This window comes from Ambystoma mexicanum, chromosome 5q, assembly GCF_040938575.1.
Source record: "Ambystoma mexicanum isolate Mex_15411 chromosome 5q, UKY_AmexF1_1, whole genome shotgun sequence".
NCBI classification, from domain to species: domain Eukaryota; kingdom Metazoa; phylum Chordata; class Amphibia; order Caudata; family Ambystomatidae; genus Ambystoma; species Ambystoma mexicanum.
In genome coordinates this window covers 214,571,171-214,599,049 of record NC_090933.1, presented here as the reverse complement: position 1 = coordinate 214,599,049, position 27,879 = coordinate 214,571,171, and the positions used below count along the sequence as shown (strand labels likewise).

The window sequence follows — 27,879 nt, the reverse complement described above, 5'->3', positions numbered from 1 at the left end:
AATGTCAGAGGGATGGGCACCTACATGCGCAGGAACCGAATCAAATCCTTTCTGAAAAGAAAAATGGTCTCCATAGCACTATTGCTGGAGACCCACCTCACTGTTGATAGTAGCAATAAAATAGGGGAAGTTGAATCAGTGTCATATTTGGGCAGATCAATATCAGATCACTCACCTTTACTTATGGAATGGAAGATGTGGGGACCTAGTCCACCCATACAACTGTGGCGTATGCCAACAGATGCCCTGATGGATTGCGTCTTCAGGGAAGGGCTCCGGAGTAGAAAAGCGGAGTACAAGGATAATAATGTGGGGAGTGTAAAGGGCTGGGATATTGTCTGGGAGGCACTGAAAGTTGTGGTTAGAGGGGAAGTCATTGCCAGCGCTGGGGGCATTAGAAAGTTGCTGAGAAATGAACTAGAGGCAGGCGAGGGGAAGATCAAACAGATGGATGCTTGCGCCCAGAAAACCAGAGAGGCGGAATTGAAACTATCTGCAGCCAAGGATAACTGTCAGAATGCCTGGGCTAGACTAGCAAAGTTCGATTACCAGGGCACACTCAGAGGGTTACTAGCGTGGCTGTGCAAGAGGGAAAACCCGAAATACTTGATCACTGAAATTAAGGACACAGCAGGGCTGGTGCAAACGTCGCAGACGGCGACTAATGGCGTGTTCAGGGATTTCTATTCCCAACTGTATCGCCATGACAAGTTGGTTCCCCAGGGTGATATACTAGACACGTTGGAAGAGACAGGCTTGTCCTCACTAGATGGGGGCCAACGGGAAATATGAGATGGGGAATTAACGTTCGAGGACATAAGCGATGCGATTCAATCACTAGCCACTAGCAAGACACCTGGGAGTGATGGGTTGCCCCCTGAGTTCTGCAAGGCATACAGCTCGGAGTTAGCCCCGGTCCTGCATGAAGTATTCAAGGAGGCATATAAAGCAAAGCCATTACCGGGGAGCACGAGGGAGAAGTTAGTGTTTCCCAATACCAAAGCCGGGGAAACCCGTGGACGAGTGTGGATCATATAGGCTGTTGGCAATGCTGAACTATGATATAAAAATATTGACAACCATACTGGCCAAACGATTGTCGAGGGTCATAGGGACCATAGTACATGGGGACCAAAACGGGTTCATACCAGGCCGAGACACGCGGATAGACTTTCGAAGGCTGCAACATATCATTGCGCAAACAAACAAAAGACTTGCAAAAGCAATAAGCAGTAATCTCCTTGGATGCCATTAAAGCGTTCAACTCTATATACTGGGTGGATTAAAGTGATATATGGGGCACCAGTGGCCAGAGGGAAAACTGGAAGGGTGGTGTCGGCATTGTGGGACATCCAACAGGGCACCAGACAAGGCTGCCCACTGTCGCCAATGCTCTATGTTTTGGGTTTAGAGCCGATAGCTATATACACATCAAGCAACAATTCTTTGATGCGGGCATAAGAGTGGGGGGAGTATACCATGTAGTGTCCTTATACACAGACGATGTAATGCTGTATTTAAGGGACCCGCACCTTAATGTACCAGCGATCTTAGAGGTGTTGCAGAACTTTGTGCGAGTATCCGGGATCTGCTTCAATGCTGAGAAATCATGCGTATTTCCACTAGCGGGACTGGTAGGCTAAAAGGAGGTGGATCTGCCAGAGGTTGGACTCAGATGGAAGCTGCACTCATTCAGGTACTTAGGGGTGAATATCTGGCACACACCTGAACAGATGCACGGGGGCAATACTGAATTGGCGATAAAGGGGGCTCAGGAAGTCCATGAAGTTCTGGTCCATGTTACCGCTATCAGTAATGGGCAGGGTCGCCATCATCAAAATGATTGTCATGCCGAGGTTTCTATACTTCTTTCACAATGTTCACTAATATATACCGCCCTCCTTCTTTCGTCTAATGGAAAGGTTATTGAGGGAGCTATTGTGGGGTGTGGCCAGACATAGGCTATCTTTAAACACATTTATGCTACCATCCAAAGCGGGTGGGGTCCAATTACCAGACTTCGAGAAATATTTTTTGGCAGCGCAACTCAGCTTCGTGGCCAAGTGGCTTGCAGACGAGACCAGCTCGGAAACAAGGCTGATGAAACGGCTTTTAACGCCTGAAAGAAATACTGTGGGTCCCACTGGCGTGCTTGAGTGAGGCGCCAATGATTGTAAAGCTGTGCAGGAGGGTTTGGAGCAGGGCCCTGAAACTGGTGGGATGTGAACATCCTTATTCGCCTGAGACCCCAATTGCAGCTGATGTCTGTACAGTTAAAGCGGATCTGGCAAGAGTGAGGCAATGGGAAAGATACAGCATTTACACCTAGGGGGATGCATATGAGGAGGGTGTCTTCAGGGAGTTTGAATCTATGGTGGAGAAAGAGGTGGCTACATAACGGGCAATTTCTATGGCAACAGAAAATTAGACAGTGGGCGAAGGGCAAATGGAAGGAATGGCCAGGGGAACCAGAGGCAGGACCAGTACTAACGCTGCTTCACAACCTGGGAGATGGGTGGAAACCAGTGTCCAGACTTTATGGTCAGCTTGACACGTTAAAGCAGTGGTGGGAGACAGATCTGGTAACTAGTATAACTGAAAAGGAATGGGACAGGATCATGGCGTACCCCTGGGAATGGTCAAGAAATGCCTGATTCAGGTGGATTCAGCTAAATGTCCTTTATAGGACCTATATTACACCAAGTAGAATAGCTAAATTCAACCGCAAGGCAGACCCATTGTGCCCCTGGTGCAGACTAGGGGGAGCGGCAATGTTGCATATGTTCTGGGGGTGCCCAAAAACACAGTCCTTATGGGCCAAGATAGAACGAGCATGCAGAAAGGCTGGGGTGGTGAGGTATGAATGGCCACCGAAAGAATGCCTCCTGGGGGCCTACCCAAGAATAAGTAAAATAAGACATATAATTAAATTCATGGACATGGTATGTGTGCTGGCCAAAAGTGCCATTGCAATGGCGTGGAAAACGATGCGGGGCCCACAATATGCCAGACGGCACAAAGAGCTGGACCACTGGACGGGGGCGGAAACTCGGGTATTGGGCGATGGAGTATTCAAGGCGGGAGGTGAGGCAAGCCCTGCATATGAGGACTGGAAAACGCTAATCTGGGACATGTTTCACCCATCTGATGACAAACCCCCGTGAATGAATGAACTCCATTTCTAAGATGGCTAGAACTAGCTTGTGCTAGGCCATTACAATGAGATAATCTGGAATAGCACCCTCTGACCCCCAGAGATGCCCTAGACACCAGGATTTACCTGGGAACAAGAATGAGTGCTCTTACGAGCAGAATTGGAAATGAAGAGAGTTTGTTATTGTCACAAAGTTATTTGTTGTTAAATTTGTTGGTATATACATATGACAGTGATGGTAAAATGAGTAGCAAATGGTTGATGTGCACTATAAATGCCAATAAAAACATTTTAAAATCAATCAATACTCTCTCATCAGCCACATTTTACATGGCCAAACAGCACTAAGTCACCAATTTGTGACCCCACAAAACCCGTGCACTAATTTTGTCAAAACTAGACTATTGCTATGTGCTATTACTAGACTCCAACACAAATCTCGTGAAACTTCAACTCCCACAAAATAAAGCACTGAGAGCAGCACTTGGCATCAGAAAATCTGACCATATTTCTAAGACGAGGAGAGAAGCTCACTGGCTACCTATTAAGGCTGTTAAGGAAAGCGTCTCGTGGGCGCTGAGTACCTGAACTTCCAGTTGATGGTCGTGGTGAAGTAGCCAGGCTGTCCGACTGATGGTTGCTGAATGTGTGACGCGAGGAACCAGCGCAACACCAACCCTGAAATCAAACAAGGTTAGCGGTGTGCCGGCTCCCAACGACACAGATGCGCACTTCCCTGATTTGCGTGGCGTCGGGACAGTGCAAGCACTGACAGGGAAGGCGGGTCTTGACTGGATGGATCCACGGATAGTAGCAAAAGCAATGCTCCAGTAGTAGCAGTAGTCCGATGGATGAAAAATGGCAGGGGAGGAAGCCGGTGGAAGAGGCGGAGAACACAGGAAGGCAGGAGGCAAGAAACCGAACTAATAAGCAAGGGAAAAGGAAGGATCAGGCTCCAGAAGCTGAACAAGGAGAGGAGCAGACAGGCAAAAGGGGGCTGGAAGGAGAAGGACCCCTGGGGCAGGACAAGGAACCGGGGGACCAACAGGAACAGGAAGGAACTAACAGGGAAGGACGAGGAGCAAGGACTAGAAGGCTGGACAAGGTGTTACTAAAGAGTAACACGGGCGAGGACGCGATCCGAAAACAAACCGCGTTGAGACGCGGTTTGTTCCAACAAACTGGCCCTTAATATAGGGCAGGCAGCACCCGGGAGGCTTGGAACGCAATCTGCGCCGTCCACGGGTGCTGACGCGCCCAGAACGAGGCTTGGGAAGCAAGCCTGCAACTTCCCAAGCGCTCTGTGGACTGCGCATGCGCGGAGGGCGAAAGACGGCCCTCCGCGCCTGCGCGAACCATGCAAACGGGAAAACCCAGAAGCGGCATGAGCCGCAAATGACCGAGGGCCCCCCAACCTATATCGGGGGTAGATGCGCCAGGATGGGAAGCACCGGGACCTGCAGATGCGTCCAGCACCGCGCCCCATACCCCAGGTGAGTGGCATGACACTATGTACCCTCCCAGAAAGGCCAGGGGACCCAGGTTTCCAAGGGAATCGGAGGTGGAACTCGCGCACCAGACGGGGTGCATGCACATGACTGAAAGGTTCCCAGGTGCGATCACAGGCAGGGTAACCCTTCCAGTCTACCAAGTACTGAAGTACACCCCGTCGTATGCGCGAATCACAGATCTCTTGTACTTCAAATTCAGGCACTCCGCTGACATCAACAGAGGCGGGACGGGAAAAGGATCGCTGGAAAGTGTCAACCACGTAAGGCTTCAAAAGGGAGACATGAAAGACAGGATGAACCCGCCAGGCCTGGGGCAATTGTAGACGATATGCTACAGAGGACAAACGCTTGGTAACCTTGAATGGGCCAAAATAACGGGGAGCCAATTTGGTAGGAAGATTACGCACTGGTAGATTTTTGGAGGACAACCATACTAAATCACCCACATGGAGTATGGGTTCAGGAGTGCGCCGCCTATCAGCTTGTTGTTTCATGCGTTCCTGTGCCTCTGCAAGAGTTCTGCGTGCCAACGAATGTTGCTTCTGGAGAGTAACAACCAGATGATCAGCAGATGGAACTGCACTGGGTGGTACAGGATGAAAAGGCACCAATTTAGGATGCTGACCAAAAGAACAGAAAAACGGACTAAATCCGGTAGCGGAATGTTTTGTATTGTTATAAGAGGCTTCGGCAAGAACCAGATGTGTTTTCCAATTGGTCTGAGTGGCATTAGCAAAGCACCGAAGGTAGTGTTCCAATGTTTGATTAGTTCTCTCAGTCTGGCCGTTGGTGTGTGGATGATAACCCGAACTCAAGGCTCTGTGAATGCCTAGATGATTGCACAACTGACTCCAGAAAGAGGACAGAAACTGGGATCCACGGTCGGATATGATTTTCTCTGGTAGTCCATGTAACCTATAAATTTCTTGGAAGAACGCTAAAGCCATCTGGGACGCTGTGGGTATCCTGGGGAATGGGATAAAATGGGCAGTCTTGGTAAAGCAGTCTACTACCACCATAATGCAGGTATATCCATCAGACGGAGGAAGGTCCACGATGAAATCTGCGGCAATGGTATGCCATGGGTATGGAGGTATCTCTGTGGGATGAAGTAACCCCAATGGCTTTTTTCTTGGAACCTTGGTTTGGGCACACATAGGACAACTCTTGACATACCGCTCGATTTCTTCAGTCCAGCCTGGCCACCAGAATTGCCTGGATATTAGTTCTTGAGTGGCTTTTATGCCACGATGTCCACCCACTCGGGAACCATGGAACCCGTGAAGTACAAGAGTCCGAAGAGAGACAGTGGGTATGTATAATCTGTTCCGATAAAAAAGCAACCCATTGCGTTCGGTGATCTGTGGTCGTTTCAAGAGACTCGACCGAGCTGGATCTATTCGGGTGTCTTGTACTATTGTCTGGAGATGAGGGGTGAGCGTAAGTAGAAAATGCTTCGGAGAGATCAATGGCTTGTTATTACAGTCGCTCTTAACGTCTCCTTCCATGGAACGGGATAAGGCATCTGCCTTCAAGTTCTGAGCACAAGGAATGTAGGTTATGTGGAAGTCATAGTGAGAGAAAAAGAAGGCCCATCGGGCTTGGCGAGAGGTACGGCAATGAAGAGAACGTAAATACTGTAAATTGCGATGGTCGGTACGAACTTCCACCGTATGTCGTCCTCCGAGGAGATGATGCCTCCATTCTTCAAATGCTGCTTTTATGGCTAACAGCTCCTTCTCTATCACGGCATAGTTCCGTTCACTGGGAGTGAGTTTACGGGAGAAATATGCCACAGGATGTTCCATGCCAGATTCGGATTGCTTCTGCAGGAGAACAGCACCAATAGCGAAATCGGAAGCGTCTGCTTCTACGATGTATGGTGTCTCGTCATTGGGATGACACAGAATGGGTGCTGTGCTGAAGGATTTTTTCAAGGTGTCAAAGGCCATGGTAGCCTGCAAATCCCAAAGAAAAGGTACTTTGCTGCTGGTTAATCGAGTTAAGGGAGTCGTAAGCTGTGAGAAATGGGGTATGAACTGTCGATAAAAGTTGGCGAACCCTAAAAATCGTTGCAGAGATTTCAGATCGAGAGGTTGGTTCCATTCCTGAATGGATCGTATCTTAGCGGGATCCATGAAGACGCCTGATCCACTGATTACATAGCCCAAGAACTCCATGCTTCCCTTGTGAAAAGAGCACTTCTCTGCTTTTGCGTACAGTTGATTCTGGGACAACCGTCGAAGGACCTCTCGTACGTGTTCCACGTGTTGTTCTTGGGAAACAGAGAAAACGAGGATATCATCCAGGTATACCCAAACTGAGATGCCAATCAGGTCACTAAATACGTGGTCCATAAAGCGCTGGAAGACCGCCGGGGCATTACATAAACCGAATGGCATTACCCGGTATTCGTAATGCCCGGATGGTGTTTTAAAGGCCGTCTTCCATTCATCGCCTTCCTTTATCCGGATCAGATAAGCTCCACGGAGATCTAACTTGGTGAAGACTTTAGCTGTTCGAAGCGATTCCATGATATTCCGGATCAATGGCAGTGGGTATCTGTCTTTTCGCGTAATATCATTCAATTGGCGGTAGTCAATACAAGGACGTAAAGTACCTTCTTTCTTCTTCACAAAGAATAAAGGAAAACCAGCAGGAGATTTCGAAGGTGCTATGTATCCTTTTTTGATGCAGTCATCCAGATATTCCTGTAAGACTTGTTTCTCGTTTAAGGACAAGGCGTAAATCTTCCCATGAGGTATTACCGAACCTGGTATCAAATCAATAGAACAATCGAATGTTCTGTGAGGAGGTAGAGGTATATCCCCAGGCTCGGAAAAGACCATCCTAAAGTCATCGTACACTTGAGGAATGGGCAGCAATGAGCAAAGACCAGGTGGACTATTGCTTCTAGCAAGAGGTGTGGAGATGACGATGTTCTGAGACCTGTCAGGCAAACAACAATTCTGAAGGCAATGAGCGGAAGCAAAAACCAAAGTGCGTGTTCCCCAATCGATGGTGGGATTGTGGCATAGCAGCCACGGTAAACCCAAAACCACTGAATATGATGGTGATTTGATGACGTCCAGGGCGATTCTCTCACCATGTTCCTTAATCTGGACAAATAGACCCATGGTATGTTGACGTATAGGCCCCGAAGATAAAGGAGTCCCATCAATCACCTCCACTGGCAGAACATTCTTCCGGGAAAACAAAGGTATACCATGCCTTGCTGCGAAGTCTTCATCGATGTAATTACCAGAAGCTCCACAGTCCAATAAGCCGAGAACTTTCACCTCTTTGCTTAACCATGTCAATTTGATCTCCAGAACTAATAAAACAGCAGGTTGCATGGGCTGAAGCAAGGAGCAGAGGCCGGAAAGGACTAGAGGCGAAGAGAGACCTGTCGTTGCCTTTCCAATAGACGACAGGTCTTTTAGTTTTCCGACTTCCTTTGAGGGCGTGAAGGGCAGGTACCCAAGTAATGCCCAGCGGCTCCACAGTACAAACATAGTCTTAGAGACCTTCGGCGTTTCCGTTCTGCTTCGGATAACGGACCCCTAACAGCCCCCAACTGCATGGGTTCTGGACCGGATTCCGAAGACCCAGGAATCCCAGTAGACGTGTTTGTGGGTCTGGAAAACAACCTCTCGGTTCGACGTCTCTCTCCTCTTCATTCTGCTAGTCTGTGATCGATCCGCAAAACTTGTTCCACAAGTTGTTGAAGGGTGTCGGGCTCAGGAATGTGTAATAATTCGTCTTTATATTCTTCTCTCAATCCCCGACGAAACAGAGTCTTTTGGGTTACTTCAGGCCACTGGGAATCGGTGGCCAATTGCCGAAAGCGGCCAATATAAGCTATTATGTCCATGGCTCCCTGCTTGAGGTCCATCAATTGATTCTGTGCCGCGGAGGCCAGATTGGGTGATTGAAAAACCTCTAGAAATGCTTTTTCAAACGCTGCAAAATCGTTGAGAATGGGACTATTGGCAGCCACCAAAGGCGTTGCCCAAGCAAGTGCGTTCCCAGTCAAATTACCCAGAATATACCCGATCTTGGCCTTGTCAGAGTTGAAGTAAGTGGACCTGAAGAGGAAGTGTATCCTACAATGATTACAAAACTCGACCACACGTCTTGAATCACCATCGAATTTGATTGGTGCAGTATGAGCCATTGCACCTTCACCCTGAGGTGTAGTCCCGGTACCTTGTGCCACCAACTGTCTCAGACCAATGTTCTCTTGATGGAGTGCAGTCATCTCGGCTCGAAGGGCCCGCATCTCTTCCCTGAGTTCCTGGGATTCATCCATCTCAAAATCAGAAGGCAGGCGTCTCAATCTGTTAAGGAAAGCGTCTCGTGGGCGCTGAGTACCTGAACTTCCAGTTGATGGTCGTGGTGAAGTAGCCAGGCTGTCCGACTGATGGTTGCTGAATGTGTGACGCGAGGAACCAGCGCAACACCAACCCTGAAATCAAACAAGGTTAGCGGTGTGCCGGCTCCCAACGCCATGGATGCGCACTTCCCTGATTTGCATGGCGTCGGGACAGTGCAAGCACTGACAGGGAAGGCGGGTCTTGACTGGATGGATCCACGGATAGTAGCAAAAGCAATGCTCCAGTAGTAGCAGTAGTCCGATGGATGAAAAATGGCAGGGGAGGAAGCAGGTGGAAGAGGCGGAGAACACAGGAAGGCAGGAGGCAAGAAACCGAACTAATAAGCAAGGGAAAAGGAAGGATCAGGCTCCAGAAGCTGAACAAGGAGAGGAGCAGACAGGCAAAAGGGGGCTGGAAGGAGAAGGACCCCTGGGGCAGGACAAGGAACCGGGGGACCAACAGGAACAGGAAGGAACTAACAGGGAAGGACGAGGAGCAAGGACTAGAAGGCTGGACAAGGTGTTACTAAAGAGTAACACGGGCGAGGACGCGATCCGAAAACAAACCGCGTTGAGACGCGGTTTGTTCCAACAAACTGGCCCTTAATATAGGGCAGGCAGCACCCGGGAGGCTTGGAACGCAATCTGCGCCGTCCCCGGGTGCTGACGCGCCCAGAACGAGGCTTGGGAAGCAAGCCTGCAACTTCCCAAGCGCTCTGTGGACTGCGCATGCGCAGAGGGCGAAAGACGGCCCTCCGCGCCTGCGCGAACCATGCAAACGGGAAAACCCAGAAGCGGCATGAGCCGCAAATGACCGAGGGCCCCCCAACCTATATCGGGGGTAGATGCGCCAGGATGGGAAGCGCCGGGACCTGCAGATGCGTCCAGCACCGCGCCCCATACCCCAGGTGAGTGGCATGACAAAGGCGAGAATACTCTTCAAAACTCTGTATCACAAAAATGCTTTGCTAAAACATCTCCCATATAGCTCACCAATACAGTGATGCTGAATAACTCAACAAGAACCCTGAGATCTAATAACAGCTCCCAACTCCACGTCCCACATTTCCAATGTACGAGGGCAGGGGCGGTGTAGTTTTCAGGTCTTAGCCCCTAAAACTTGGAACTCCCTCAAAGAGACTTTGAGAAGCGAGCAATCACACCCAAGATTCAAGAAAATCCTAAAAACATGGCTCTTTAATAAATACTAGGATCAGAATTACACTATCCAGACCAGCATTGTTTTTCCTGTCCCTCTCCCCCTGCAGTTTAGACTAGTGCGCCGGAAACGTATCTACAAACAGGCTCCGGACTGCGCTCTAAAACTACTGTGTCAATCTTTAACCCTGTATATATTGTTTCTTTGCCTTCTATTGGTGTGTAACTATTCTTTCACTGTAACCAGAGATTTCAAGCTTTCTGTAACCTACGCCATGATACCTCCGGGTTTGGGCATATAGCAAATACAATAAAGTGCTAGTTAAAATGTTATTTCAAGTCTTGGGCATTCAGATTGGACAATTGCCTGGAGGTATCTAAGACAAAGGTCTGATCCATGATTTTTTATGGCAGCAAAATCTGGGGCTGTTTGAACTGTCATGTCCTGGAGGGGTTGCCAAATAAATTCCTGTGTCAAATAGCAGGTCTCCTGTCAGGTGCCCATGGTAGCACTTTATGAGTTGAATTTGGGATGTTTAGTTCGAAGGTGTTGGCCCAGTTAAGATTGTTAACGTATTTTTAAAAAGCATATCTGGGATTTTCAGCTAATTTAAAATGAATTTCAATGTAAGCACAATTGCAGCCTCCCCTGGAAAAGAAAAATACTTGTGGTATGGGTGGGGGGGTTGTACGGCACTGTCCATTGGGATAGGGGCTGGGATAACTACCTTTGGCACACTAAGTCCACTCAAAATAGCTCTTAAAACAAGAGCTTGTCTGATGGGGAGGGATGCAGATGACCAAAAACAAGACCCCAGAATGCAGGAGGCTGATGCTATGTTTAAATGTACCCACCCCTCAAACGAAGGTGTGAAGAAGGAAGCACAAAGTGTGCCTGCAAAATGGGAGTCCTTGAAGATGTATCATTGTTTACGTAAGCATGGAAGCTAAATTGTATATAATTAATTGTAATTATCCCATTTTTTCTTTAGAGCTTGTATGAATTTGTTAAAGCTGCTTTATTATTTTGGGCTTGTACTTTGTGAATTTTATGAGATATGGTACATGTTTTTAAATGTTGCTAACATAATGGAGAAATGTGATTAAATATTGATTGAGTAATCCAGGTCATTGCATGGTAGGCTTTACAGATCACTTCAGTAGAGCTTTGGAGAGTACCTCCTAAGAATTCTTTTGGCATGTAATATGGCCATAATTTGATTGTGAATTTGAAGATTTATATTGCGCTCCAGACAGCCTTAACTGTATAAAGGCGCACATGATAACAGACTACTATAACATAGGAGTGGCCGACCGATGTAAATGAACCCCCCAATGAGCCAACCTAGTCCTATTTAAACAGGAAGGTTTTAAGTGCCTTACGGAACTGAAGTGGTATATGGCAGCCCCTAATCTCCAAGGGAAGCTCATTCCAGAGTCTATGCCCAAAAACCCCAAATCTCCTCTCACCTCTGGAAACACACAATGTGCGAGGAACACTTTGCAATAGCTGCTCCTCTGAACGCAGCAACTTTGACGGGTTATATTAGAGCTGAGGTACTCCGGGGCCAACCAGTTTAGACACTTGAAGATCAGGCACGCCACTTTAAAATTTGATCAGGTCTTCCACTGCCAACCAATGCAAAGTTCTGCGCAATGGGGAGACATGATTCCTTCTCCGAAGCCGGCCTACCAGTCTGACCGCAGCATTTTGGGCCTTCTGCAGCCTGCACAGTTGTTTGGCCGGGATGCCCATCAGACTATTGCAGTAATCCAAATGAGTGTTTGTGATAGCCCCCACTAGAGCCGCATGATCCTCCACAGGTATGAATGGCAATACACTCCAGAGCATCCGCAAGGAATTATAAACTGCCTGGACCTTAGCCCCCAGCTGTGCTTCACTCCTCAAATTCTCCTGCCACACACAGCCCAAGTTCTTAATTTTTGTGGCATATTGTGACTCCTCGCCGAGGATACATGGGCTGAGTGATTTCTTAGCAGTCAGGCCCCACTTCCTAGGTCCAAACAAAAGGAGCTCAGTTTCGCTGCATTGAACTGCAGCTGATTGTTGCACCGGGCCGTTTTGGGTTGTAACCGCCTGGGGCTTATGCTACGAGGTCCTTTAATGAGGGCCCCTTGATGATACTACCAAATACAGCCCAGGTTCCTTTTCAATATGGTCATAAGCACCTGTGTCGTTTCCTACGCCGGTGCTAATTGTCTTTAATTAAAAAGAAAATTACTTTGCTTTGTGGCGCCACGCCACGTCAATATATTGTGCAAGGATTTGAAGGTTGCTTTTCAGTGGAGAAAGCGGGCTACAAGAGTGCCTCTGCCTCCACGTCAATATATTGTGCCAGACCCTCTGTCGCCCAACCAATCCCACTCATGATGGGCCGAACCTGAGGTAGTTTCCAAAAGACCTTGTGTATTTTAGGCAAGAAGTAAATTGTTGGAATCGTGGGATGAGGTCTAGCTAAAAAGCTCTTTTCTTCTTCAGATAGTAAGCCCCGAGAAAACCAGTAGGATATTAGGGTGTTCAATTCAAGGACTGTGTGCATGGTGGGGTTACATTGACGTTTCTGATAACGTCAACATCCAGGGGTACTGAGGTGTAAGTTACCCATATGTACGTAGTCAGAGGTATTTAATATAACTATATTGCCCCCCTTTATCTGCTTCTTTTATCACAATGCTCCTATCGCTAGCCAATTGTGTAAGTGCCAATTGTTCAGACTTGCTTAGTTTGAGGCTAGAAAAACCCCTGTTGGTGTGATCCATATATCCATGAATATCTTTAGTAATTGCCTGATAGAAGGTGTCAATAACATTTTCATTGTGTGTTAATGGTACAAATTTTGATCTGTTCTTAAGCTCATCCAGTTCCATATTACGTTGGTGGATGCCCAATTCCTGCTGAATGGATTCAATTGAAGGTACCGGTTCGGTAGCTAAAGACAATGCTAATTGCGTGTTTTCAATATCTGCTATGGTAAATCGACTTACAGCTGCCTGTCTGTCTACTGGACGGAAAGTCCTGGTTTGGTTGTGAAAGAATTGAAGCTTCAGTTTTCTCACAAATTTATAAAGGTCTATTTGAAATTCAATAAGATTAGACTTGACACTTGGTGCAAACGAAAGACCTTTATTAAAGAGAGAAGGTTTTGAGAGAGTTCCCCATTAGACAGATTGTACACTAAGTCTAGAGGTGGAAGGATCATGTAGCATGCACTTCTAGGATACTACTTTGGGGATGATAACCACTGGTTTTTGGAGATAGGTACCTGTAGTGTACTAAGCACACTTGGGTGATATTGCATTGTATCACAGGGTTCACCCCAATTCTAAAAAAGTCAAAATAACAATACAATGGACTGACGTTGTTTTCTTTGTTTTGGTTTTCTTTATTCTTTTTCCCCCCCTTCTGATTTGTTTTATGACACTTTCTGAAATATGCACTGAATCTAAAATTGAAACATGTCATGGGGGACAACACTTTGTGAATCGCTGTCTATTGGACGTTGACATTGGGAATGCCTACATATTTGATGTTGATCAATCCTTTGGTAACCAATCAATGCTGGTTAATGTGTGCAACCTCTTTGAAAAATTTCCATCACGCGCCTTTTTCAACATGTGACTTCTTTATATCTGTTCCTTCCGTCATTTTCCTTCCCCTTCCCTCCCCTCCACAGAATGTTCTTTATGAACTAAGACCAATGGGTATTTTTATTTCTTGAACAATCAGGGACATTGTAAGACCTGTGATTTTGAAACTGAAATAATTTGAGTCTGTGTTCAATAGGCCCAGCCTTGAAAAGCATTCAAGTGAACTGAATGTATTGTTTGTGTTAAATAGGCCCAGCCTTGAAAAGGACCCAAGAGGGTCGAAACACGTGTTGGCTTTTGAATGGGCTGTTAATAGCATCTGAATGGGCTGCTGTTCTTTGGGCAAAAAATAAGACCATTTGTGTTAATGGTTGCTTTGGCATGGGGCAACTAATAAGACCCACATGTTTACAATTTAACATATTACCCGACAAGGGCATCTAAATTTTGATTGTTGACTGATCCATTTACATTTCGGAATTAGTGACAGCGCACACTCCCTACTCAACTTTCTGTTCATATTGCTTGTGCAGGTCGGGACTATCCTGCAACTAAGGAGGTGCGGTAGTCACACATTCTCTATGTAACGTTATCCATATCTATCTATTCCATAGCGCCCATCACCTGGTAAATCCCACTTGCATCTCTTGAAACATAGCACACGTATTAAAACCAAAAGTGCCATTATGCACTACTTTGTTGTCAAATATTGGGGGCAATGTACAAACAATATGCAAGTCTATGCTCCTCCACTAGCCCTAGCCCATTGCTCCCAATATTTGGCAACAAAGTAGTGCAGAATGGCACTTTCGGTTTTAATACGTGTGCTATGTTTCAAGAGATTCATTATTTTTCTACTATATGGATTTTATCTTTCTATTTATTATATTGCGTCTTTGTATGTGCATACATGTTTAATAAAATCAATATTAAATGTGTGGTTTAGAAATTTAGAGATGGAGTAATACTATTCAGTTCCCTTAATGTGATGTATATGTATAGCTTTTCTTTAATAGTATATTGTGTACCCCATAAGGTAGGAAGGCTTATTCCCCCAGGTGGGGCGGCCGTTTTGGTCATTAGTGTATCCTAACTTCCTAAAGTTGTACATTCTTTATTGCGTTCACCTTCCCTTTCTGTGATAATGCTATGCCGTAGAAGTGGAAAACATCACACTCACATCAGAGAAGGACTGTGGTTAGCGGGAGGGAGGCTATCATTATAATGAACTGTAGTTCTAGAAGTTACACTTGGGTGGAGCGGCGCTCAGCGGACTGAAAAAGGGGCAAATTGCAAAATGTGGCACGTTTACTTTGTGGGTGTCTACAGACCAGTATTAAAGAAATAATGATGCATTCTAGAAAGAGGGATAATGATCAGGAATAACCTCGCCCTCAAGGTAATGCCCAAGGAGAAGCTGAGCGATATTACAACTCCCGAGGGAATATTGCTATTAGCAACGCACCTGTCTACATTTGACCCTCTTTTTTCTACTTCATGCAATTCTTGGGAAGCAGCGAAAAGATGTTCAAGGAAACTAAATTCCCATTACAAGATGGCTGCCGAACAAATGTTGCTTGGCCGCTGTGGATGCAAAGTCAGTTTATCTTTTTTCAGGTGATAGAATAATGGCAGTGAAGTGGCTGATGGCATTAGTGGAGAACAAAGGATAGAGGTTATAGAGGGTCTTGGCAGAATAAGTAACTGTGGGGACGAGGGATCAGCAAGGGTAATCGTGGTCTGGCACCTGTTGCTGGTGGGCTCACAGTGCTTAGATTGTGGTCTGTAAATAACCCTTGTAGACAGAGATGGGGGTCATTATCATGGGATAATGGCCCACTCCCAAAATATTGCCGGAGGCAAAGCCAGTGCCTATAATTTGGGGAATGGTCATTATCACAAGCGATAACTCCTCCTGAGGTCTACTGGAGCTTTGCAGCTAAAAGTGAAGTGTCTTTATGATGGCGGAAAATAATTTGCAGTCATGAGAAACGTGCAATGTTAATTTAATGAACATGGAACTAGTAACACTCACTGTGCGCTAATCAATGCTCTAACATTCATACTTGCCAACTATCCCCAGACTTACTTTTATGCAGTCCTGACAATAATGACTACACAGAGTGCACAGTGCTTTTGGCTAAAAGGTCAACACTGGATAAGGTAAACCTAATGACTTGGGTGAGTTGGCAACTCTAAATACTGCATGCATGCCACACTTTAGTTGTTTGTGATGTGTGGGCAACTTCTTTTTGATATTAAATTCTACTGAGAATGTTTTAGTTTAACAGGGGTTAGAAAACCTATCTTTGACAAGATTGTACACACATTTATTGGGAGACAGAAAAGTCTGCTTATCAGTTGTGAAGTCTATCAACTTTTTGTAGTCTCCAATCGTTCCAAGCGTCTGTTTTGTTGTAATCAGACATCTTTACATCAGTGCACATCTACTTTTGATTGTTTTATGATTTCAGACTGTTTATATCTTGATCATATGTTATAAAGCGAGAGTCACAATTAAATATGCACTCTTGCAGCCACACGTTGCACCCGAGGTGCCAATACCTGGGTTATTTACTGGTGATCATTATTTCTATTGCTAATCTTCCTCATCACAGTCCTAATGCCCACCCCTCGCCTCCCTGCTCCCTCACCCCTCTCTTGGACTTCAGCCCACATTATGCAGAAAGAGGCAAGGAAGAGGGATGGAGGAACTCGAGGGTTATACCACTCGCTGGGAGAGGGGTGACCAAAAAAGGAAGGAAGGAAAAAAGGAAGGAAGAAAAGGGCTCCTGTGACATCAGCTCAGAATTAGGGACTGGGACGTGGAAGAAAGGTGTGTTGGTAATGACATCACTCACATGCGACATGCAAAGGACGCATCCTCCACCACCTCCCACCCACAACAGACCTTTGGTAACAGCTCTCTGGGCGGCCAAATACTGTGGTTCATTCATGTCCGAGAGCCAGGGTTTTGCGCCAATCACCATGGTCACCTTCACCTTGTTAGGACTATTGCGCTCTGCAAATTTCATATTCAGGTAATCAGTCACCTAGACAAAAGAAATACCAGGAAACGTAGGGTTAAAATAAACCTGCTCATTGGTCAAAGTGAACAGCTGGGCAAGTTAAACACATTGATGATGGCAGCTAGAAACTATTGAGGAAGTGTGGGTGGCAACATGCAACTATCTGCATTGCTACTATCAAATAACACTGTACAGGAATTAAGCCCTGGGGTAATAACATTACACCCATCAAAAATAACCTTTATAATCTTCAAACTTTAGGGCTACACAAGGATTTTCACACTTGCAAAGGTGTCTAGCAAAATAGTGATGCATAGTGTAAAGCACTGAAGAGAGGAGCAGCGGCAGAAGGAGAACAGACTTCCAACATGCTGTCCTTGGATTGATATGAACAAAGAAAACCATGAAAAACCGAAACATTTGCCAAGAAAAATTTCTAAAAGTGCCAAACTAATTCCTCCATAAGGCTTCACAACATTTCACTGACTGCCTTTCTCATGTACATAGTATTACTATACGGCTATTACTCTGACTAAAGATGGAGAGCAGGGTCCACTGGGATGAATTAAAGGTGGCTGGATTATCCCCGGGAGCTGTGCAATACCCATGCTCAGTTTGGAGAACCTATATCGCTTGCCCCTTCCCATGGCTGCGAACGATACCCATCTAAGAGGAATCACTGTTCCAGTCCATACACGCACAGAAAGAATTCCCCAAGTAAATGATTGGCTCTGAGCATAGCAACCATACTGCTGCCAGCGCTGGTTGTAGATTCTGTAAATAAGTATCTATTGACCTTGCATTGAACATGCACATGAAATATGCACTGGGTCCCATCCTTACACCCGCCTTGCTTGCATACCTACAGGACCCATACTGGTAGCCCTTCTCATGTCAAATATCTAATGGGATAGCCAAAAAAGCACTCAGAATGTTCAATTAGATGGAATAGGGGTTAGGAAATGTGGTGCACCTAGTTGGATTTTTGGGGGTAGGAAATGTGACACACCAAGATGGACTTTGGGGGTAGGAAATGAGATGCACCTAGATTGATTTTTGAGGCCAGGAAATTTGGTGCACTTAGTTGGATTTTTGGGGGTAGGAAATGTGACACACAGATGGATTTGGGGAGTAGGAAATTAGACACACTTAGATGGATAGTTGTGGGTAGGAAATGTGACACTCGAATTTTAGGTCGGGTACGAATGGTGTAGCACTCTCTCCCTAGCCTGTCCATTTATGCAGATGTTTTAGGCTATCCCCAGCACTCTGAAGATCATAGGGAGAACCGGCCCAATGCACCTGAATTCCTTTGAGAACAAACCGATAATTGCACTAAGAAGATGTATTAGAACTGTCCCTTCTGTGCTGAAAGATCTGTCAGGATAACTTGTCACTGCTCCGGGGCCTTTGTACCTTACAGTTTCTTGATATTAGCCTGCTTATACACACAGACATAGAAGCACATGCAGGTTTACACATGTGTTACACTTAGAGAATGTATGCCTGTTCATGATTAGCCCGCCCTTGGCGTTCGAAGATATATGTTGGTAACCCTCTATTGTACTTATATCTGCTTAAGTTAACCATTGTAACACACAGAGGTTACATGCAGGTTCCTTGATATCACACTTAGTACACTCCTCTGGTTAGCGTTTGTAGAACTTGGAAGATATGAAGTAAGACTATAAAAGTAACCTGTCTATTGCGCTTAGAGAATCCCATTATCCTAGTTTCTATGGTAGCCTGTCTATCCCCCATAGAAGATGTTCTAGGACAGCCAGTCTATTGTACTTGGTATACTTGAGGGTATCCTGTCCATAGCGCCTAAAAAGTCTACAAAAAGGTGGCTGGCTTTTTCTTCCCCACAGAAGATCGGCTGACACAGCGACATCAAAGATAAACTCTATCTGAGCTTGAGGTATATATAAATGCACCACTTCGGTGGACATCTTGCAAAGGTACGGCTATCCATCCATTCACTTTAGAATGCAGCTACGACAAATTCAGTCCAGCGGGTCACGTTACTGCTTTGCAATGAAATACCAGACTTGCCTCAACACCTCTGCCATTAGAATACAGCGACAACCTATGACAAATTTCGGTCTAGCTGGGTAAATGAGTCTCCTGCACTAGCACTCTGTTGTGACCTCCCTCAGCATCCATCCCCATGCCTGACGTATTGGGTGGTTTACTTCAGCCTAGCCAGTCGGCCCTCCTTCCCCCCACCCGAATTCCTAACCTTGGCAAAATTCACACACGCATCTTAAGCCTCTTCTGAGAACTTTCCCATACCTGGACTTCTGGCCGATATAAATGAGTACAATACAATGAAACAGAACGCCCAGGCACCAAAAACAAATAATGTCCCTTAATAAATGTGCGACTTATCGCATCAAAACGTTTACATGAATTCCAATGCAGGAAACATTTGCAGCAAATGGTGCATTTTACGTGGCATTGGCTACACTGACCATCCCTACCAGTGTCATAGTGCACTAAGTGATCAAACTGGCCCATAAAAATAGTCCACACTAACCTGTCGGACTGGCACGTCCTGCATCAGCCTAATGTCCTATGGCAATAGTTTGAGCCGGATTGTGATTTCTGCCCCGAGTAGCTGCCATATTTGCGCTAGTAGACTATGCTATGTTTGCAATACGTGTGTTCATTTTCCTCTCTATACGGTTTCCTCAACGTTACCTCTGCAGCATGTTAAGCTTCTTGAAAGAAGCAATGGCCATGTAGACTGTTCATTGGAAACAACTTAATTAGAAGTGTCATGGATTTTCACGGCGGTGTTGTACTACTATGGCAAATTTAAAGCAAAGAGCTTAGTGGGTATTTGCTGTTCATGGCAGAAATTTGTAGACGGTAACCTGGGGCCAGCATCAAGAAGCCGCTCGTGGTATGATGAGGTCACCTGGGCCAGCATGAAGAAGCTGCTCGTGGTATATGAGAAGGTAACCTGGGGCAGCATCAAGAAGCCGCTCGTGGTATATGAGAAGGTAACCTGGGCCAGCATGAAGAAGCTGCTCGTGGTATATGAGAAGGTAACCTGGGGCAGCTTCAAGAAGCCGCTTGTGGTATGAGAAGGTAACCTTGGCCAGCATGAAGAAGCTGCTCGTGGTATATGAGAAGGTAACCTGGGCCTGCATGAAGAAGCTGCTCGTGGTATACGAGAAGGTAACCTGGGCCAGCATGAAGAAGCTGCTCGTGGTATATGAGAAGGTAACCTGGGGCAGCTTCAAGAAGCCGCTTGTGGTATGAGAAGGTAACCTTGGCCAGCATGAAGAAGCTGCTCGTGGTATATGAGAAGGTAACCTGGGCCTGCATGAAGAAGCTGCTCGTGGTATACGAGAAGGTAACCTGGGCCAGCATGAAGAAGCTGCTCGTGGTATATGAGAAGGTAACCTGGGGCAGCTTCAAGAAGCCGCTTGTGGTATGAGAAGGTAACCTTGGCCAGCATGAAGAAGCTGCTCGTGGTATATGAGAAGGTAACCTGGGCCTGCATGAAGAAGCTGCTCGTGGTATACGAGAAGGTTACCTGGGGCCGCATCGAGAAGCCGCTTGTGGTATACGTGCGCTCTACAAAAACAAGTACCAATAGAGCTGGTTAGTTACCAGAAAAGATATTAACAGAAATCAGATGCTATTTACAGGGTGTAGGCTCCACATCCATCTTTACAGTTACCAACAGTGGTCGAAGTGAGTGGGAACTGTTGGCAGCAGAGTTACACTACTTTTATTTATTACTGTTAACAGTTCCACTACTTTTTTCGACCATTTTCTCAATTCCGGAACTGTTCTTTTTGTAGTTAAAGCACATTTATCCACTTTACCATCCAATAGCTGTTACATCTAAACTGAAATCTGTTTCAACTCAATTGGCTGTCAAGCATCCTGGCTGCACCCCTAGAAAAATGTATTGCATGTTGCTCCCCGCCCGGGTCACAGTTCCACCGCGCTTAGAAACCTCTGGGTATTAAGCGCGTTATAAATAACCTATCATATCACTACTTTTTTTGGTACACTTCTACCATTGGTTACCAAATATAAGCCAAGCCTACGCCTGGTCACTCTGAGTGCACACGCATGTGAAGACTCTTCACAGGATAGTGCTGAGAAGTAGAGCAGACAGTAAAATAATCTATGCGTGATGGTGTCCGTGAATGGTAACACATAAACGCAGAGTTTAGGAATGGTTGGAGAGTCACCAGTTCCAAGTTACGGCTATTACATGAGCGTGTCTCACTCATAATTAGGCATCAATCACCTTGGTGGTGGGTCGTACCAGCCAGTGGGGCCCGCCTGCTAGGTGATTATCGCCATAAGCACCCTGGCACAATAACGAACGAATGTAAAAAAAAAAAAATAATAATTTTAAAAAAGGGCTTCCTTCCTTGAGAAGAAGTTCCCTTTCATGGCACAAAAACGAACCCAAGGAAACATGGAAATGGGAAAAGGGTGTATGAAACAAGCATGTTTCCGTTTTCCATGGCAGGGAGTCCTGTCGGAGCTGTATCGAGCAGATAGCTCAGGGACAAAACGCTTGCGTTGGGTTGGAAGCAAGACGACCCAGAGCAACCCAGGTTCGATCCCCGGTTGGAAGCAAGACGACACAGAGCAACCCAGGTTCGATCCCCGGTTGGAGGCAAGACGACACAGAGCAACCCAGGTTCGATCCCCGGTTGGAGGCAAGACGACACAGAGCAACCCAGGTTCAATCCCCGGTTGGAGGCAAGACGACACAGAGCAACCCAGGTTCAATCCCCGGTTGGAAGCAAGACGACACAGAGCAACCCAGGTTCGATCCCCGGTTGGAGGCAAGACGACACAGAGCAACCCAGGTTCAATCCCCGGTTGGAGGCAAGACGACACAGAGCAACCCAGGTTCAATCCCCGGTTGGAGGCAAGACGACACAGAGCAACCCAGGTTCAATCCCCGGTTGGAGGCAAGACGACACAGAGCAACCCATGTTCGATCCGCGGGTCTGCGCTTAGAAACCTCTGGCTAATAAGCGCGTTATAAATAACCAATTACAATGGCATTGAGTATAAGTAAAAGGGATTTTTAGGAAGTGAAGGAGAAGGGTGGTAGCAGGAAGGTGACCTTGAGGATACTGGGAGGTAAGCTGGCGGTTGTCCTAGCTCAGAACAAGGTGTGCGGTATTAGTGAATAAGAGCTCCATGTGAAGAGCCCCGGTTGTCTGGGGAAAAACACTGTGGGTGCTGTTTTTAGAAAAGTGTATTGGTTTTGGAGTCCCGCTAGAATACAGAGTTATTATTGCATGCCCTGTATTAATTACACGCCAAAAAGAATTGATCGAAACACTGTTGGGCCTGGTTTTGGGGCAATCAAGGCTACTTCTCATAAATAGATATTGCTCTCCGCTTTAAGATGATTTATCCACGTATGCTTCCATCTTAGCCGCCCATTGCTGCTTTCACCCCACTTGTGACTCAATTAGGTTAAATGCTAGTATGCGCTTTCAGTAAATTGCCCATTTATTTTGAATTTGACACACGTGATTTTTAACTGTATTTCACGGGTGCAAATATTCTTTCTAGGGTCATCTTTGAGTTGGGACACAACCCTTTTACCAATATTGTGGAGAAATCGTTCAGGGCGAGCAAGTGCTTTCAGCAAGTGCACATGGTTGTACCTTTATTTAGGTATGGTGATTGAACACAATTCTTAACTCTAGGGAGGAAAACGACGAATTTCATTTAAAATGATTAAGGTTTCACTGATGTGAAGTCACGTGCTTTCTATTTTTAGAGATTCATTGAACATTGATATGATATGATATGGCATTTGTAACGCGCCTATACACAGGTGTTTCAAGGCGCGACGAGGCAGGGAGGGGAGGAAACAAGGGGAGACAGACAACGATCCTACTAGGCCAGGTGTCATTCAGATCGCGCAAGTGCAGGATCAGGTACATTGGATCAGGTACATTGGATCAGGTACCACGGGATGATATGGTCCTTGCAGATATTACAGACTTTGGATATATAGACTCTTCACAGCCCTGAAGAAGACCTTTAGTACTAGGTGAAAACACGTGCTGGCTGTTTAGTAAAGCGAATATAGTTGACATATTAACTGGTGCAACTTATCGAGTCATTACGACTTGTGACAATAGCATCGACAGTGGAAGTAGTGTAGGGCACATGTGTTCAGTCTGATTTTAGTACTTCAATGGTAGTATGCGTTTATGTTATTGCTTCCATTTGGCACACATGTAATGGGAAATGTGCACAAAGAAATCATGATTTAAGAAAGAAATCCAACATCCACATTACCTGTTTCTCAACAACAGAAGGTTCCATGTTGGGGACCTGGCGCATTGAAAATTTTCCAATTACTTTTGCCGGGATAACGGTCTTGGTTCCGGAACCGGAGAAAGCACCTTCAATTCCATGAATGCTCAGCGACGGATATCGCCATCTGCGCATCAACACGTCTTCCTAGATAAAGTAGGGTGGAGATTTTAGAGTGTGTGCAAGGACAGGCGGCAATGAAGGGCACTCACGGGTAAAGACATGGCAGACAAATATTGTCCAGCTATACTGCATGGACTCTTTGTGACGAGAAACATCCAACATAACTATGTGGTGCTGCCTAACTATTTTTTTTTTATGAAAAAGAAAAACCCAGTATTGGTTGAACACTTAAGCAACAAAATCAAAATAGCAGGTCACTGTGGAGCGATCCAAAGTTAGATATGATGGAAACTGTAACAATTGTTGCTCTCACTTTCTGGGCCTGGTGCAATTGTTATGTTTCCAACACCCACCTTACAGCCACATAGTACTTGTTTGCTACTTTTAGGATTTAAATGTAAATATATAAAAAAAATATATTCTCAATGGTTAAAAGTAAGGAAAGGAACCCTGGGTAAGTTCCTGGTAGGAGTTAGCCAGAGTCCCTGACCTTTTTCCAAATTTACCCAGATATTCTTTCTGGTTCTTTCATTACTAAGTTTCATTTTGATGCACCGTGCGTGGGTGGAACAAAAAAATTGAACATATATAAACATGTAATGATTGAATGTTGCAGTAACTGACCTCAGTGAGAAGAAAACATCAAAGGCCTGCTGGGAGGATGTTGGCTCTGGAGTAAGCAGGGACCTGTGACAAAGATTACAAGGCCCAGGTTCCCAGAACAGTGATATTTGAGGACTAAAAATCGAAAGTATTTTAACAAAGTTAATTATTTTTCTCCGGAAAGATGCTGCCCGACAGCAAATTGGGCCAGTGAGATTTACCAAGTGTTAGATTGTGAATAAGGTTCAGAGTAATGGCGAACACGGAAGACTTGGAAGTATCTGCTATGGAGGATTTATAAGGCCTGTAAATGGCCAGAGACCGGTATCCTCACCCCTGAGAACTTTTCCACTGGGTACCCACTGCTGAATGGGTGGTCTCATTCTGCAAGGTATGAAGGTCACGTGTTGCACACTTGCGTGGACCATCAGTCAGCAGTATCCCCTTCAGTGCCTGTTCAGGCTCTGCTGCATGGGTACCATAGGTAGTAAGCTCCAGCCCCCATACAAGGGCAGTGCTGCAACACACCCAACAGCAAAGAGGGAATAGAGCTTAATATTTTAAAAGGCCTCTTGAACCGCACCAAAGCCTTCTTCCTTTGGAGGTACATATCATGATATATACATGGGGTTCTTTTTCACCTCAGCCACAAATCCAAATAGTCTCATCCTTTTTTATCCAGCAGTTGCAGCACTGTTCAATCCCAGCTGGTCGAGAGCCAAAAGGAGAAAACCCTAGAGTTGCACTTGCTTGGATCACCTTTAACACTCTGATGCCGGTACTTTAAGTTCTGCATGGTAATAACCCAGGCTTCCTGCAGCAAATCAAATGATATCGTACTCCGCCAATAGTCATAGCATGCATTCCAAAAGGTTCTAGGTAATCTGTTCGAAAAAATGTAATCGCATTTTTTTACTGGTATATTTAGCTGCAAATATATGTAGGGGAGACCGCTCCACTAACCCCCCCCCCCCAACCACCTTACATTAGTTATTTGCCTAAACCCATTCTCCACATACATTTCCGGCAAAATCTGTTAAAAAACGTAGATGAATTCTACTTCAAAGAAATCTCCTGCTGCAAAAACTCCCCATCCCTTCCCACTCACCACTCGTCAGAAGAAGCATGATCCTACTAAGGCAGGCTTTCCTGGACATTGGCACACTGACCTTTCACAAGCTGCACTACCACTAGGTTTGGTGGGACTAAAGACCAGGCTTGAAGAGCAGTTGTCTTTGGGACTGGGGTACAAGTCTCACACAAGACCCATGCAGCAAGTAACAGGACACACCACATGTTTCCCTGCACAGCACTTTTCTATTTTCAATACTTAGTATTGAAATACACTTTTGCATTGAATTTTCCTTGGAGGTTTTGGCAGGTTCTACGCCATTCACTGTGAAGCAATGTACGGCTTGTCTGATGTATACCTTGGTGTCGTAAAGCAATTTGGTTGCTCCGGCATCGACCTTGTATTGATCCAGGTTGAAGGTAAGGTTAGTGTACAGTTTCTTTTCTTCTTCTTTAAGAGGAGCAACAGCATCATAAATTCCAGGGATCAGTATTCGGCCGGAGGAATCTGCAAGCGTGCCTGCAAAGAAAATGAAATGTGTCTCTCAGGAACCAACGAGTAAGTCACAATATGAAAATCCTAATTTATTTGTAGAGCGCACTACAGCCCACAGGCATCAAGGCGCTATAGCAGTGCTTAAAAAGGCTTGATTAAGGGTTACAGTGAAGCCACCCAGGTAGATAGACTTAATAAAGTACAATGCATAGTACAGGGTTACATACAGACAGAGCATGGTACATTGCATGGAACGTGGTTGCAGAATAAAGAGAAAGGGGCGGGAGGAACAGCCCATTGTTAGATAACGGGTACAGTAGAGGAATTTAAGACTGCTAGTTCATACAAAGAGACTAGTTTTGATGGCCTTGCGGAAGGCCGCATGGGAATCAATAGTCCTAATATGATCAGGGAGTTTGTTCCAGTGGGTGGCTGCCAGAGTTGGGAAACTGGTGCCGCCAGCACAGGCTTGTGTGTTCTTGGAACAGTAATCATGTTGGTGTAGGGTGTTCTGTTAGGCCTGGAGGTGGGGGGTTTTCAGATCCTTTGGAACAGGTAGGGGGTGCCTGGCCACGAAGACACTTGAGTGTAAGGGCAAGGGTTTTAAATACGATTCTTTCTTTGACTGGTAGCCAGTGGACCTGTCTTCTAAGTGCAGAGATGTGATCCCTGCTAAATGCTTGCATAGCGAATGAGCGATATGGCTAAAGTTTAGAAACCCACAATGTCTTGGACAAGGCCTTGACCAACTGTACAGCCGATTATGAGTTTTTTTTCCTCAATGAGATGACTTGGACATGTAAGGTCAAATTATGGTGTCAATTACAAATGAGCTACTTATTCCAAAATATTAAGCCAACTTCTTTAACCTTTAAAACCCTGATGAAGGCTCCCTGCTCGAAACATATGTCGGCTCATAGTTTCATAATGAAAAAAGCAAGTGACAACACACGATTTTGGAATTAATGGCACACTTTCAATGAACAGACAAGATACAGGTGATAGTTCATTGAAAGCAATGAGCATACTTCTGTGTATCTTCTGGTTTTCCGCTTTGTACAAGCCACAACAGTGAGTGGATATTCACATATACCATTATTTTCTACTGTGATTGCTCAGGCTGCTGCAAACACCCTCCCCATCCTCATTTTAGGCTTGCCCCCAAGTAAACCGGATGCTCAAATGTACAAAGAGTGCTGCTTGATATAGATCAAACTGTCTCACTGTATAAGGTGTGTGGCTCTAATGCCACAAATGTGCACAGCACCCCAAAGCCCGAGCACCCTTCGTCTAGGTTCTGTGAAACTATAATTCAAGACAAATTATGAAATATTTACCTAAAAGGTAGATCAAGTCACTCATTGCCTCATGAACTGATCCACCAAATGTTCCTGAGTGCAGATCTTTTGTAGCGCCTTGCACCTGCGGGGGAAAAAGGCAACATTTAGAGCCTATATCTTTTATTCACCACACATACTTGAAGAAATTCTGGAAGAAACAGATGTTAATTGGCAATGGTTTCAAGTGCCATGTGTGATATCACTCTTAATACTCTGCCCACCAGGGAGTAAAATTGCTCAGAGATATAGGTAGAAACCAATCCCCTTGATTCTCACTAATCCCACGACAGTGCAATGTGTAAGACGTGTAGATGAAGGATTGTCACAGTTCCAATGTGTCAGGACGGCTACATTGTATTCGGTAGCACACGTGAGAGGATTGCAGAACAGTAAACAATTTAAGGTGAAGCCTAAACACTGGAATTTCACACATATTTACTTCGCTCATAGAACACCTCAACAGCCTGGTAGAACCCAGCTATACCCCATGAAAATAATTGGCCTAGTGGCACACCTAATCTCCTACACATGCCCACGGCAGCCAGTATGCAGACTGAGACCACCCTGCTTGCTGCACACATTATACTGATCCCTCACATCCACTGCACCACACTTAGCATTAGAATGCAGCCAACCTGCGCAAACCACTCGTGCTGCTTACATGCCAAGAGTACCCAGGCACTATGTGCTCTCTTAACTGATACGGACCGCGGTCCCCGAGGGCGTTAAACCCACAGCGCTTTCAGATCATAACAGTGGTACATAAGGAGCTATACAAACTCCATAACATATCATCCCGGCTCTTTTTGAACACATTTATTTCCCTTTATATCACCACTGCTCTACAGCATTTCCTTAAATGAATGATCCTTTTTGTGAAGAACCACTTCCTCACATTTCTCCTCCGTGCACCTGCATTGCGATCCATACCTTGAAAAAGATGCACGATTGTCATATCTTCTAGACCAATTAGAAAGTGTGTGTCTTGTGCACGATTTTCCTCTTTTGTTAATTGAGTGTTGCTGTAAGCCCCTTCTCATCAATATTGGATATAGTTAGGATATGTACCAAAGGATGTACTTC

The 27,879-nt window shown here is 45.6% G+C and overlaps 1 protein-coding gene across 1 annotated transcript in view; it reads right to left on the bottom strand.

The window, feature by feature from the left end:
• The window catches only part of LOC138497339 (cytosolic non-specific dipeptidase-like), a 221,281-nt gene that overhangs the window by 10,351 nt on the left and 183,051 nt on the right, over positions 1–27,879 (bottom strand). The window contains exons 7-10 of the mRNA XM_069620735.1: positions 26,794–26,878; positions 25,320–25,480; positions 23,146–23,310; positions 16,719–16,860 (exon numbers count right to left, since the gene is read on the bottom strand). Coding sequence (XP_069476836.1) covers positions 16,719–16,860; positions 23,146–23,310; positions 25,320–25,480; positions 26,794–26,878 — 553 coding nt within the window. The remainder of the gene's footprint in view (positions 1–16,718; positions 16,861–23,145; positions 23,311–25,319; positions 25,481–26,793; positions 26,879–27,879) is intronic.